At 39.7% G+C, this 15,007-nt stretch overlaps 1 protein-coding gene across 1 annotated transcript in view; it reads right to left on the bottom strand.

Moving 5' to 3' along the window:
* Positions 1–5,448: 5,448 nt before the first annotated feature.
* Positions 5,449–15,007, bottom strand: part of ACAD11 (acyl-CoA dehydrogenase family member 11) — a 117,532-nt gene continuing 107,973 nt past the window's right edge. The window contains exons 18-20 of the mRNA XM_005906541.3: positions 11,027–11,143; positions 8,691–8,800; positions 5,449–7,563 (exon numbers count right to left, since the gene is read on the bottom strand). Coding sequence (XP_005906603.1) covers positions 7,449–7,563; positions 8,691–8,800; positions 11,027–11,143 — 342 coding nt within the window. The 3' untranslated portion in view covers positions 5,449–7,448. The remainder of the gene's footprint in view (positions 7,564–8,690; positions 8,801–11,026; positions 11,144–15,007) is intronic.

Raw genomic sequence — 15,007 nt, 5'->3', positions numbered from 1 at the left:
GACTCAATGGACATGAGTTTGGGTGAACTCTGGGAGTTGGTGATGGACAGGGAGGCCTGGCATGCTGCTGTTTATGGGGTCACAAAGAGTCGGACACGACTGAGCAACTGAACTGAAATGTGGCACTAGACAATTTACAACCATACATGTGGCAGATGCTATTTCTCTTTTCTCTCTCTGTTGCAGAACAGGCCCTGGTGATCTCTGCAATGAGTTTGCCCAGCCAGGGGCTCCTGGGAACCTGAGTGGCGGGGTGGGGCAGAGGTACAGCTGAGGAGCATGGGGGCCAGGGAGGTCAGCTCTGCTGGTCAGTTGCTCTCCCTCCCTGTGGCCTTTCCTGGCAAGAGCCTCCAGGCTTTCTTGGTCATCTGCTTCCACACTCACCTAGCAGATTTCCTTTAGCACACATTAGCCAGTCTCTTCCTGGGGTTTTCAGCCAGACACTCTAAAACAGACCTGATCAGGATTTGCAGGGAGTGGCCCTCGTTTCTCCAGAATCCCTTCAAGTCACTCCTGAAGTCACCATCACCAGCACTGGATTCGGGTTGGGCTGGGGCACTTGAGTTAAACTGGGATTCTGATGTTCAACCAGGATTAAGAAACAGGGCTTTAGGTTTTTTAGGCTTCTGCATGGCCAGTGAGTGGAGAAGGGCATGGCAACCCACTCCAGTATTCTTGCCTGGAGAATTCCATGGACAGAGGAGCCTGGTGGGCTACAGTCCAGGGGATCACAAAGAGTCAGACACAACTGAGTGACTAAGCACACACATGGCCAATGGGTAAACATGAGTCACTGCTGCACACTCCTGATGGAGAGGAAAGCAAACTTCCTGGGATCCGTGTCGCCCAGTAGCTGGAAGAATTCCATTGACACATTCAACAAATGTTTAGTGAGGATCTAACACGCACTGGCTGGGCATTGTTCTAGACACTAAGTGTGTAGCATTGAGGCAAATACACAAATCCCCTCTCTGCTAAAGCATACTTCTTAATGGGAAATGGGGGATAATAAGCCAAATAAAAAAGAAAGATACATAGTATGTTACAAGCTGGCCATTCTCATGAGAAAGCCAAACCAGAGGAAGCGGTAAGGAATGTATGCGTGTATATATTAGAAGGGTAGAGACATTTGGATGGGGTAATCACAGAGAAAACACCTAAATGTTACATTTACAGGAAGGGAGCAAGCCTTGAGAATACAGGACTGGGGAAGTTTTCTAAGTGAGAGAATCCTTCTGTCCTTGGAGTTCTCTAGACAAGAACACTTGAGTGGGCTGCCATTCCCTTCTCCAGGGGATCCTCCCAACCCAGGGATTGAACCAGTGCAGAGCCTGTACTGCAGGCAGATTTTTTACCATCTGAGCTCCCAGGGAAGTGTAATCATTTATTAATACATATATACAAAATCTAGAAAAATGGTATGGATGAATCTCTTTGCAGGGCAAGAATAGAGACACAGACATAGAGAACAGATTTGTGGACACAGTGGGGGAAGGGAGGGTGGGATGAATTGAGAGAGTAGCATTGAAACATACACATTCCCATATGTTAAGTAGATAGCTAGTGGTAGAGGCTGCTGGCCAGTGCCCTGTCCCAGCGGCACGCCAATGCTGACCCATGCCTCTGCAGGAGACCCTCAGACACTCCCAGAGGAGTCAAAGAACACACAGTTGTTCTATTTTCTTGCTGGATTTTGACTTGTTCCTTTCTTACAACTCTGTCATCTTCTAAGTCACACTCATTATCAACTAGAATCTTTGGAACATCATCAGTGTCTTTAACTTGCAGAATTGTTCTCTCAGATCATATGTATCATTAAATGTGGACTGTGCTTTGTCGGAATAAAGCAAAGCCTTGTCCATGTTTCATGTACAGATCCCTCACCAGTATAAAGGTCTGTTTCTATAGTGTGAAATCCAAGATTTCACACATATACTGTCGTGCATCTGCTTTAACTTACTTTCTATAAGAATCTTATATTGTAGGACTGTATTTTCAACAAAGATTCCTTGAATAAAGTGTATAATAAGAGTAAAAAAATATATAGCTACAGGGAAACTCCTGTATAATACAGAGAACTCAACCTGGTGCTCTGTGATGACCTAGGGGGGTGAGATGGGGATGGAGTAGGAGAGAGATTCAAGAAGGAGGGGATATATGTATACTTAAGGCTGAGTCACATATGGCAGAAACCAACACAACATTGTAAAGGAACTACCCTCCAATTAAAAATAAAAGTTTTAAAGAAACTCTTGTTTCACAAAACTTATTGCAACCACAGTCTTACACTAGAATGTTTGGATTTTCTTCATGATAATCACAAAATTATGAGAAAGAGATACCCGAAGAAATAAAAATAAAAATATTATGGCAGGATCATAAACCCTGAATGCTTTTTGCCCTGAATTAAATGAGGACTCTTCCCTGAATCCTAATTTGGAAAATTAGAAAATTCTAACAATCACTGAATGTGGTTTTGTTTTTCTTAGTTATCCTGTCTTCCCTCTGTACCTTGAGCTGATCACAGCACTCTGGATGATTAGGTTGGACTCCACATCAAGGAAATTTTTAAAAAATAAATATGCCCCACCTCTTAGAATAATGGAAATAAAAACAAAAATAAACAAGTGGGACCTAACTAGCTTAAAAGATTTTGCACAGAAAAGGAAACTATAAACAAGGTGAAAAGACAATCCTCAGAATGGGAGAAAATAATAGCAAATGAAACAATGGACAAAGGATTAATTTCCAAAATATACAAGCAGATGATACAACTCAATCCCAGAAAAAAAAGAAAAACCCAATCAAATAGTGGGAAAAAAAACAAAATCAAAACTACAATGAGATATCACCTCACACCGGTCAGAATGACCATCATCAAAAAGTCTACAAACAATAAATGCTGGACTGGGTGCAGAGAAAAGGGAACCTTCTTGCACTGTTGGTGGGAATGTAAATTGATACAGCCACGATGGAAGACAGTATGGAGATCTTTTTAAAAACTAGGAATAAAACCAGCATACAACCTAGCAATACCACTTCTAGGCATATACAGTAAGGAAACCAAAACTGAAAAAGACACATGTACCCCAATGTTCCTTGCAGCACTATTTACAATAGCTAGGACATGGAAGCAACATAGATGTCCATTGACAGATGAATGGATAAAAAAATGTTGGTACGTATATACAATGGACTACTACTTGGCCATAAAAAGGAACACATTTGAGTCAGTTCTAATGAGGTGGATGAACCCAGAGCCTATTATACAGAGTGAAGTAAGTCAGAAAGAGAAAAACAAATATTGTATATTAACACATATACATGGAATCTAGAAAGACGGTACTGATGAACCTATGTGCATAGCAGCAATGGAGACACAGACACAGAGAAGAGACTTATGGACAAGGGAACAAGGCAGGAAGGACAGGGTGAGATAAACGGAGAGAGTAGCTTAGATGCATACACACTACCATACATAAAACAGATAGCCAGTGGAAATTTGTTTTATTACTCAGGGAACTCAAACTGGGACTCTAGGTAACAATCTACAGGGATGGGAAAAGGTGGGAGGTGGAAGGGAGATCAAGAAAGAAGGGACATATATACACCTATGGCTAATTCATGTTGATATATGGCAAAAATCAAACCAATATTGTTAAAAAATAACTGAATTTTTTAAGAAAGTAAAGAAAAAAGTCATTGTGCATTCTCTGAATTGTTACTTATTAAAAACAAGTATTTCATCAGTTGATCAGCCCAAACTGCTGTGTGCCCCCACTGCTGGGGCTCTAATATCCTTTCTCAGTCCCAGTGAAGACTTTCACATTCACTTTCGGTCTGGGTCTGTTGTCCAGCCTCTGTGTTCTTGGGCTAGTGCTCAGGCTTCCGTTCTGTTTTTGTTTATAGACTTACAAATAAATGCTTTGCCCTCTCAACAACTGCAAATCAGGGATCAGGAAAGCAATCATGCACATGAATTCATTCATTCATACTATTTTTGAGTGTGTACTAGCCATGCATGGTTCCAATACACAAAAAAAGTGGACTCTACTGAGCAGACAGACCATAAGTAAGTAGATATGTCAAGTGATCAGTGCTGTGAGAAGAATGGTATAAAGGGGCTGGAGAGCAGGTGATGCTGGTTCAGAACAAGTGGTCAAGAAAGGATCTTTGTGACAGACTTTATTTTTTTGTGCTCCAAAATCACTGGGGATGGTGACTGCAGCCATGAAATTAAAAGACACTTGCTCCTTGGAAGAAAACCTATCACAAACCTAGACAGTGTGCTAAAAAGCAGAGATGTTACTTTGCCATCAAAGGTCTGTATAGTCAAATCTATGGTTTTTCAGGTATGGATGTGAGTTGGACCACAAAGAAGTCTGAGCATTGAAGAACTGATGCTTTTGAACTGTGGTGCCTGAGAAGACTCTTGAGAGCCTCTTGCACGGCAAGATCGAACCAGTCCATCCTAAATGAAATCAACCCTGAATATTCATTGGAAGGACTGATACTGAAGCTGAAATTCCAATATTTTGGCCACTTGATGGGAAGGCCATCTCACTGGAAAGGACCCTGATGCTGGGAAAGATTGAAGGCCGGAGAAGGGGACGGCAGAGGATGAAATGGTTGGTTGACGTCACTGACTCAATGGACATGAGTTAAGCAAACTCCAGAGACAGTGAAGGACAGGGAAGCCTAGTGTGCTGCAGTCCATGAGGTTGCATAGAGTCGTACAAGACTGAGCAACTGAACAAAACAGGCCTATGAGATGCAAGTAGACCAGAGTTGTGGGAAGAGCTGGGGAGACATGGACCTGGGGGAAGCCTTATAAACAGGCTTATGAGAAAAGCTCCTCCATGATTACCTGAACTTTCTCTTGTGTGTTCTTAAAGGTTAAACCATCAACTCCTGGAGATCCTTACCTGGCTATTCCCTGGACAAGCCACGCCTTCTGTGGCCGCTTTTGTGTAAAGCCTTATGGTGACTTCCAGTTGGGCAGACGCTGCCCCTCCTTCCCTGCTGCTGCCCACTAACTGGTGAGCTCTCCCTTTCTTCCTATGTGAGGTTACCTGAAGGGCGACTTCTCATTTTAAACCTGTGAGGGCTCAAATGACTGGCAAACGTGGCTGACTGTCCGGGGTGGACTGCTCAGAGTGACTTGCAGTGACAGCCTGAGGAGACCCTGGAAGTGGACCCGTCACTCCCATGTTTACAGTCAGTCATTCACTCACTGTGATTAAGGGAAGGGGCCCTTGATCTTACTTTAGTCTTTGTTGACTGGAATTTTTTCTTTCAACAATCTTTACTATGGTTTTTAATATGATTTTATCTGAATAAATTAAAGGTAGGTGAGAGAGGTGATATGGATCGCATGGGGAGAGGACAGCTGCGTATATGACAGACAGATAGAAACAGATCAATTGAAATAAGTCCACCACCAATTCAGCCAGTTTTTCTCAAGGAGGAAAAAAGTATCACAAAATTACAATTACCAGATACAACTTTTAATTCTAATTGGTCAGAAACAATCTTGATTTCTTTTAAGTTGCAATTTTTAAAACTAGTAATAAGATTGAATAGCTTGGGTTATAAGATTTTATCCACCTAAAAAAGGATGCCTTATAGAAGGCTTTATTGTTGTTCACAAGTATCAGAGTATTTTTATACAGCTTCAGTGATTATCACACAAGCCCTCAATAGATAAGGGTCCTCTAAGTTTAAAAGTTAATCCCAGCATACAGAAGGAAATACAAGATACCACAAGGTTAAGGCTCGAAGGCAAATGTTTACAAAGCCCACATGATACACAAGACTCAGAACCCAGGTCTTTGTCAAATGCTGGGTACCCACCCCCACTCCAGGAAAACATTTAAATAATGATTACAATAATTTATGCACATCAATCAGAGAAGGCAATGGCACCCCACTCCAGTACTCTTGCCTGGAAAATCCTATGGACAGAGGAGCCTGGTACGCTGTAGTCCATGGGGTCGCTAAGAGTCGGACACGACTGAGAGACTTCCCTTTCACTCTTCACTTTCATGCACTGGAGAAGGAAATGGCAACCCACTCCAGTGTTCTTGCCTGGAGAATCCCAGGGACGGGGGAGCCTGGTGGGCTTCCGTCTATGGGGTCACACAGATTCGGACACGACTGAAGCGACTTAGCAGTAGCAGCAGCATGCACATCAATAAATTCATGTACAGTTTTAAAGCTTTTTGAATTCAAAATACTTTCATTTGAAAATTTTAAAAATTTGTCAGTAACTATTCTAATGGCATCCATAGAAACTAAAAATGTAACAAGAAACAGGTAAAATTAATTTAAATATATTTTACTTAATTCAATATATCAAAAATATTAACATTTCAACAAGTAATCAATATTTAAAATGTATTAATGAAACATTTATTTTTTTGTACTAAGTTTTCAAAATCTGGTGTATATTTTGTACTTTCTTAATTTGGGTGCTAAATTTTCATTCAAAATACTTGCATTTAGACTTAAAAAAATTTACATTTGCCACAGACAATTCACATGTCCAAGTTATTCTAAGCATACTTAAAAGTCTTCCAGTAACTGAGTTGAGAATCTAAATTAATTAAAATTTTTAAAAATCAGAAATTCAGTTCCTAAGTTATGCTGACCACATAATTCAGGTGCTCAAGATTTACAAGTGGTCCAGGGCTGTAGTTCTGGCAGCACGGATTTAACACGCCACAAGAATGTTGGCTTAGGGTATTGCTTTTAACAAAACATTGTTCAGAGCAGATTGTTTTTAATCTCCTCTCAAAACTTATAACTTTCTTGTAGGTTAAAACATCCATTGTTCACATCAACATTTTATACATAATTAAAATTTTTCTTAATTTTATTTTCTTATAAGATGCATGTCTTCTAGTAAACTTTAAACCATAATCAGATTTTATGGATAAATGCTCCTGCTGAATTATGAAGAGCCTTATAACAATATAAACTCTAAAATGACCCAGTCATGCCTCATTCAATGCAAACAATACCATACAGTGTTAAACCAACCCCTAAAACCAATGACCAAAAGGAGATCCCACTATATTTTTACAAAGTAGTGATTAAATATTTATTTAATATTTATTTAAATGGAACAATTCCTGAAAGTAAAAAAGTAAAAATATTTTTATGCTTATGATTTAGTTCTCCAATCTACTTCATGATTTCTTTACAAGTAGTGTGTTTAAAAACTAAATGCTATATACGTTTAGGTGTTTGAATGACAACAGCTATAAAATTTCCTTTTTTACTTAAACCCTTGAGATTATAAAATTTCAAGTGTGATCCTTGAAATGATAAAAGTCATTGATTAAAACAGATGCTCAAATTTTTACCAAAGTGAGTAATTAATCCTGTGCTCAAGCTGTTACAAAAGTGGAAAAATATTATGTATCAAGGTGAGGTGGTGTCACCTCCTATATCTTGGCCCTCAGGCTTTGGGCTTGGTCCCTCAGCTCCATTTTTGCAACTGCTGAAAGGTGGACTTCGTCAGGCCCATCTGCTATGCGCAAAGTCCGCGTTAGGGCATACCTGCAAAAACATAAAGAACAGAGTGGCAGGACTTATCATAGAGAAACCTGATGCCTCAACAGTCACTCCGATTCTAAGCCAAGATTATTAGTGTTTGAAATCTCACCAAGGCAGTGATAAGAAAAATTGCACAGGGAAAATCAAGAAAAGTAAGCCCAAGGGCTTGTGAAATGTCATTGTAAAGTCCTCACTTTGGGAGTGGAGTCTTAAATGGCATGGTGCAGTGGGCTTAATCTCATTCTTGGATGGCTGTAAGGTACTAGAAGTTGCTAGGAGACATCTTGGGTAACACAGGCCATGAAGAATATATAACTTTTATATAATATAGATATATAGTACTATATATTCAGTTCTTTCGTATTAAAAATTGATGGGGGAAAACTGGCGGGGCACCAGATTCTTATCCCCAGTGTGACAGAGAAGGTGATATCACGTCCGGTGCTGAGTGTATCTTCTTGATCTCAGCACTCACCATGTGGACATGATGTGTTGGCTGGCAGGAATGGCTGCAGTCTGGCCACAGCTATGGGTGTGGGTGGTAAAGCGTCCTAAGTGCCTACCTAAGCCTGGCTCTGGGCCCCGTTTTGACCAGCTCTGCCCCTGTCCTCCTTCCTGTTCCAGGGTGAACCCTCATGAGTTATTTACGTCCAGGAACCCTCAGTGCATCCTCTCGGGGTAAAAGTGAACACAACTGAGGGAAATGACAATTGTAATTATAAAACTATTTATGGATACAGAGATCTATTGTAAAGTACCTATATTAACCTCAGTTAGCTTTCAATTATGCTTTAAAGTAAGTTAGTTATTTTTATTTTCTTTGTAAACAGTATCAAAGCATGTGCAGATATTTAACCCTAACACCATTAAATGTAGATGGTGATTAGATGACATGTTAGTTAGAGGGTCCCAGGTGGGGCTAATGGTAAAGAAACTGCCTGCCAATACAGCAGACATAAGACAAGTGGGTTGGATCCCTGGGTTGGGAAGATCCCCTGGAGGAGGGCATGGCAACCCACCCTGGTATTCTTGCCTGGAGAATCTCATGGACAGAGGAGCCTGGCGGGCTACCATCCATAGGGTTGCAAAGAGTCAGACATGACTGAAACTACTTAGCACACAGCACTCACATGTGAGCCAGAGGGTAATCCTGGGAAATACCCGCACCTCCACACACTTGGATGGCCCGGTCAATAATTTTGCAGACGGCACGGGGGGCAGCCACTTTAATCATTGCAATCTACATAAACAAGATGTAAGAAGAATGTTATTTTCTTAGACAATATGTGTGACAGAATTTTATCTAATCTGTATGTTCTTTGTGAAAAGAAACAAGAGAACTTTTCCACAAACACTCACCACTGAAACAGGATCTTTGATGAAAGCCAAAAAGATCTGCTAATGCAGCCATTAGGCCATATTTCAGTCAACACAGACCTTCTGGAAAGAACTATCTCATCCAAATTACATTCTATTAATTTATTTATAACTTGCCTCGCCTTGTTTGCAGAAGGATTTCAGGCAGCTGATAAATGATACTCATCATGTTAGGGATCATAAAGAGGTAAAGAGTCTTCACTAATCATTTTCCCTTAGCAGTGTCATTGATTTTTTTAAAAAATTGATTTATTTTTATTGAAGGATAATTGCTTTACAGAATTTTGCTGTTTTATGCAAACCTCAACATGAATCAGCCTTAGGTATACATATATCCCCTCCCTTTTGAACTTCCCTCCCTTCTCCCTCCCCATCCCACCTCTCTAGGTTGATACAGAGCCCCTGTGTGAGTTTCCTGAGCCATACAGCAAATTCCCATTGGATATCTATTTTACATATGATACTGTAAGTTTCCATGTTACTCTCTCCATACATCTCACCCTCTCCTCCCCTGTTCCCATGTCCATAAGTCTATTCTCTGTCTGTTTCTCTATTGTTGCCCTGTAAATAAATTCTTCAGTACTATTTTTCTAGATTCTGTATATATATATTAGAATATGGTATTTATCTTTATCTTTCTGATACACTTCACTCTGTTTAATAGGTTCTAGGTTCATCTATCTCATCAGAACTGACTCAAATGTGTTGCTTTCTATGGCTGAGTAATACTCCATTGTGTGTATGTACCACAACTCCTTTATCCATTCATCTGTTGATGGACATCTAGGTTGCTTCCATGTTCTTGATATTGTAAATAGTGCTGTTTTTATTGTAAATAGTGCCATACACAAAGATAAATTCAAAATGGATTAAAGACCTAAATGTAAGACCAGAAACTATAAAACTCTTAGAGGAAAACATAGCCACAACACTTGATGACATAAATCAAAGCAAGATCCTCTGTGACCCACCTCCTAGAATAACGGAAATAAAAACAAAAGTAAACAAGTGGGACCTAATTAAACTTAAAAGCTTTTGCACAGCAAAGCAAACTATAAGCAAGGTGAAAAGACAACCCTCAGAATGGGACAAAACAATAGCAAATGAAACAATGGACAAGGGATAAATTTCCAAAATATACAAGTAGATCATACAGTGCAACACCAGAAAAACAAACAACCCAATCCAAAAATGGGGAAAAGATCTAAACAGACATTTCTCCAAAGAAGACATACAGATGGCTAACAAACACATGAAAAGATGCTCAACATCGCTCATTATTAGAAAAATGCAAATCAAAACTACAATGAGATATCACTTCACACTGGTCAGAATGGTCATCATCAAAAAGTCTACAAACAATAAATGCTGGAGAGAGTGTGGAGAAAAGGGAACACTTGCACTGTTGGTGGGAATGTAAATTGATACAGCCACTATGGAAGATGGTACGGAGATTCCTTAAAAGACTAGGAATAAAACCACCATATGACCCAGTAATCCCACTGCTAGGCATATACCCTGAGGAAACCAAAACTGAAAGAGATATATGTATCCCATTGTTAATTGCAGCACTATTTACAATAGCTAGAACATGGAAGTATCATTGATTTTATAGTTAAATAATTATGTTCTTATTCCAAATAAGCCAGAAACATAAGGCAGAAGACAAGAAGGACTTTCTATGAAACATTTCTATGTGGCAGCATAGTGCCCCACATTCTACATCAACTTGGTTATTCTTCATTGGAACTCTAGGTCATAGGCAGATTAGTTACTTTGCTCAAGGTCAAGAGGTTGGCAGAAGGTGACATACCGGGTACAATTCCAAGTCTATATAAAGTCTAGTATTTTCCTACCTTCTGTTGCTGCATCTTGAGAAAGCTGAAGATATTCTTCATCCTGAAAATCATTCCCTAAAGCAGCCCAGTGAAAGGAAAACTGGCAAATGATATACATTTATAATCTTTAAACCAAAATCAAATTGGAAACTTCCAATATTCTGAGTGCCCTCCAGTCACCATGAAACCCGGAATGCCCAAAGTGTGGGAGAAACGTGTTACTTGGCAGATTGTGGTCCAAAGGTCCTCACCTCTTTCTTAGCAGCAGCACTGCCCAGAGTATCAATGCTGTGGGCAGTTTTCAGGGTCAACAAGCGGATCTCCTCAATGGCAATGCGGCTTTCAGCTATCCAGTGAGCTACCACCTCCTGGAGGGGAACAAAGGGCAGCAGAAGAAGGAGGAAATAAGCTGGTGTCTGAGGTCCTCATATAACACATGAAAACAACCTATTCTATATATTAATATTTTTAAATGGAAGACTCAGTTTGATATAACCACCCAGCCATATACACAGTATTTGGTGTGGCTGCAGGTAACATTGGAAGATTTTAGAAAAAAAATTTATTTGTTCATAAAAATAATTTATTTTGGATATTCTGGTGTCTAAAGTCAAGACAGCCAAACTGAGCAACTGTCTTGTTGCCAAGACTCCCCATACTGGCTATTTTAAATGCTAACTGCATAGTCCCATTGAAACTTGTAAAGTGTAGGTGGTGGATCTGCTTACAGACAGTCTACATAATTCCCAAGACAATTGCAGTGTGAGAATGGTCCATCAGTCCTTCGTTGTATTGTTACTATTATTTATTTAGTAAACATAACTTTTTCTAACACATTCATAGACTGGCATAACTACAATAAAGATATAAAACAGTTTCATTTTCCCCCCAAAACTCCCTCATGCTGCCCCTTAATAGCCCTACCTCTAACCTGTAGAAACCACTGAATGGTTCTCAGTTATTATGTTGTTGTTGAAGTGAAGTGAAGTTGCTCAGTCATGTCCGACTCTTTGTGACCCCATGGACTGTAGCCTACCAGGCTCCTCCATCCATGGAATTTTCCAGGCAAGAGTACTGGAGTGGGTTGTCATTTCCTTCTCCAGGGGATCTTCCCAACCCAGGGATTGAACCCAGATCTTCTGCATTGCAGGCAGACACTTTACCATCTGAGCTACCTGAGAAGAGTTGTGTCCAACTCTTTGCGATCCCATGGAATGCAGCATGCAGTCCTTTGAGCACTCATGTCCACTGAGCTAATGTCCATTGAGTACTCACGTCCATTGTACTAATGACGCCATCCAACCATCTCATCTTCTGTCACCCCTTCTCTTCCTGCTCTCAGTCTTTCCCAGTATCAGGGTCTTTTCTAATGAGTCAGCTCTTTACATCAGGTGGCCAAAGTATTGGAACTTCAGCTTCAGCATCAGTCCTTCCAATGAATTTTCAGGGTTGACTTCCTTTAGGATTGACTGGTTTGATCTTGCTGTCCAAGGGACTCAAGAGTCTTCTCCTACACCACAGTTCAAAAGCATCAATTCTTCAGCTCTCAGCCTTCTTTATGGTCCAACTCTCACATACATACATGAGTCCAGGAAAAAACATAGCTTTGATGATATAGATCTTTGTTGGAAAAGTGATATCTCTGCTTTTTAATATGCTGTCTAGGTTTGTCAGTTATTATACTACTGCCTTTTTCCAAAGGTCATATAAATGGGATTCTTTAGCATGTGTTATTTAGAGGCCAGCTTCCTTCACTCAGCATAATTCATTTGAATGTCATCCAAATTGTTCTGTTTATCAACTGCCCCTTCCTTTTTATCAGTGAGTAGTATTCCACTGTAGGGATGTACCACAATTTGTTTATCCATTTACCTGCTGAAGGACATTTGGGCTGTTTTCAATTTTTGGTGATTATTAAAGAGCTTCTGTAAATATCTGTATGTGACTTTTTGTGTGAATATACCTTTTCATTTTTAAAAGCAAATTCCAGGAGTGGAGTTATTAGGTCATGTGGTAAATACTTATCAGCTGTCAACATTTTCCAGAGTGACTATGCCATTTTACCTTCCCACCAGCAGTGTATGAGAGTTCCAGTTATCAGCACTAGGTATAGTGAGTACTTAGCCATTTTCACAATGTGCAGAGATATCTCATGGTGGTTTTAATTTGTATTTCCGTAGTTGCTGATGTCAGAGAAGGCAATGGCAACCCACTTCAGTACTCTTGCCTGGAAAATCCCATGGGCAGAGGAGCCTGGTAGGCTGCAGTCTATGGGGTCGCTAAGAGTCGGACACGACTGAGTGACTTCACTTTCACTTTTCACTATCATGCATTGGAGGAGGAAATGGCAACCGACTCCAGTGTTCTTGCCTGGGGAATCCCAGGGACGGGGGAGCCTGGTGGGCTGCCGTCTATGGGGTCGCACAGAGTCGGACACGACTGAGGTGACTTAGCAGCAGCAGCAGCAGGTGCTGATGTGTTTGTTTGCCATCTATACATTCTGTATTTCTCTGTATTTATTTAGGCTTCTTTCATTACTTTTATAATTTTTAGTATATAGATAGCATACATAGTTTGTTATATGTGTACCTATTTCCTTTCTTAGTCTATTGTAAAATGGTATTTAAAAAAGTTCAGCTTCCAAATGTTCACTGCTAGCTAGTGGTAAAGAACCCACCTGCCAATGCAGGAGCTACAGGAGACGTGGGTTCAATCCCTGGGTCAGGAAGATCTCCTGGAGGAGGGCAATGGCAGTCCACTCCAGTATTCTTAACTATGGACAGAGGAGTCTGGTGGGTTACAGTCCATAGTGTCATAAAGAGTTGGACATGACTGAAGTGACTTAGCATGCAGTATATAGAAATAAAATTAATTTTATATGTTGATATAATTCTGAGACTTTGCCAAACTCACTTATTTTTAGTTCTAGGAGGGATTGTTTGTTTTGCTTGGTAGATTCCTAAGGATATTATATACAATCATGTTGTCTGCAAAGAGGCACAGTTTTATTTATTTTTTTCCCCCAACTAAGAACTTTCTTTTTCTTGTCTCACTGCAATGGCTAAGACCTCCTCTATAACAATAAAGAACAATCGTGAGAGTAAACATCTTTTGTTCTCAATTTCGGGAATTAAAACACTCAGTCTTTCATTACTAAGTATGATGTTAGCTGTAGAATTTTTAGATGGTCTGAATCAGGTTAAATAAATTCCTTTTTATCTCTAGTGTATCATGAATAGATGCTGATTTTTAGTTGCCATTTTGCATCAATTGATATGATCATGTGGGTTTTTTTTTTAGGCAGTTAATATGGTAGATTACAATGAATAATTTTCTTAATGATTGACATATGAATATGAATCAGCCTTGTATTCCTGGGATAAACATTACTTGGTTGTTCTTTTTATATACTGCTGGATTGCTCTAGATTTTTGTATCTATAGTGGTCTGTAGCTTGTTGTTTGGTAATTTTGGTCTCATAAATGAGCTGGAATGTGCTTCTTCTTCTTCATTTTCCTGGAAGAAATTGTGTAGAATTGGTGTTATTTCTTCTTTAGTAATTCATCAGAATTCACCACTGATACCATTTGGGCCTGAAGATTTCTTTTTTCAAGATATATTAAATTGTGACTTCAACTTCTTTAATAGAAGCATTTAGGGTTATCTATTTCATATTCTTCCAACAACACAAGAGACTACTCTACACATGGACATCACCAGATGGTCAATACCGAAGTCATATTGATTATATTCTTTACAGCTGAAGAAGAAGAAGCTCTATACAGTCAGTAAAAACAAGACCAGGAGCTGGCTGTAGCTCAGATCATGAACTCTTTATTGTACAATTCAGACTTAAATTAAAGAAAGTAGGGAAAACCACTAGGCCATTCAGCTATGACCTAAATCAAATCCCTTATGATTATACAGTGGAAGTGACAAATAGATTCAAGGGATTAGATCTGATAGACAGAGTGCCTGAAAAACTATGGACAGAAGTCTGTAACACTGTATAGGAGGCAGTGTTCAAAACCACCCCCAAGAAAAAGAAATGCAAAAAGGCAAAATGGTTGTCTGAGGAGGCCTTACAAATAGCTGAGAAAAGAAGAGATATGAAAGGCAAAGGAAAAAAGGAAAGATATGTCTCTCTGAATGCAGAGTTCCAAAAGATAAGAAAGCCTTCCTAAGTGAACAATGCAAAGAAATAGAGGAAAACAATAGAATAGGAAAGATTA

This window comes from Bos mutus, chromosome 1 (assembly GCF_027580195.1).
Source record: "Bos mutus isolate GX-2022 chromosome 1, NWIPB_WYAK_1.1, whole genome shotgun sequence".
NCBI classification, from domain to species: domain Eukaryota; kingdom Metazoa; phylum Chordata; class Mammalia; order Artiodactyla; family Bovidae; genus Bos; species Bos mutus.
This window is presented reverse-complemented; position numbering and strand designations above follow the sequence as displayed.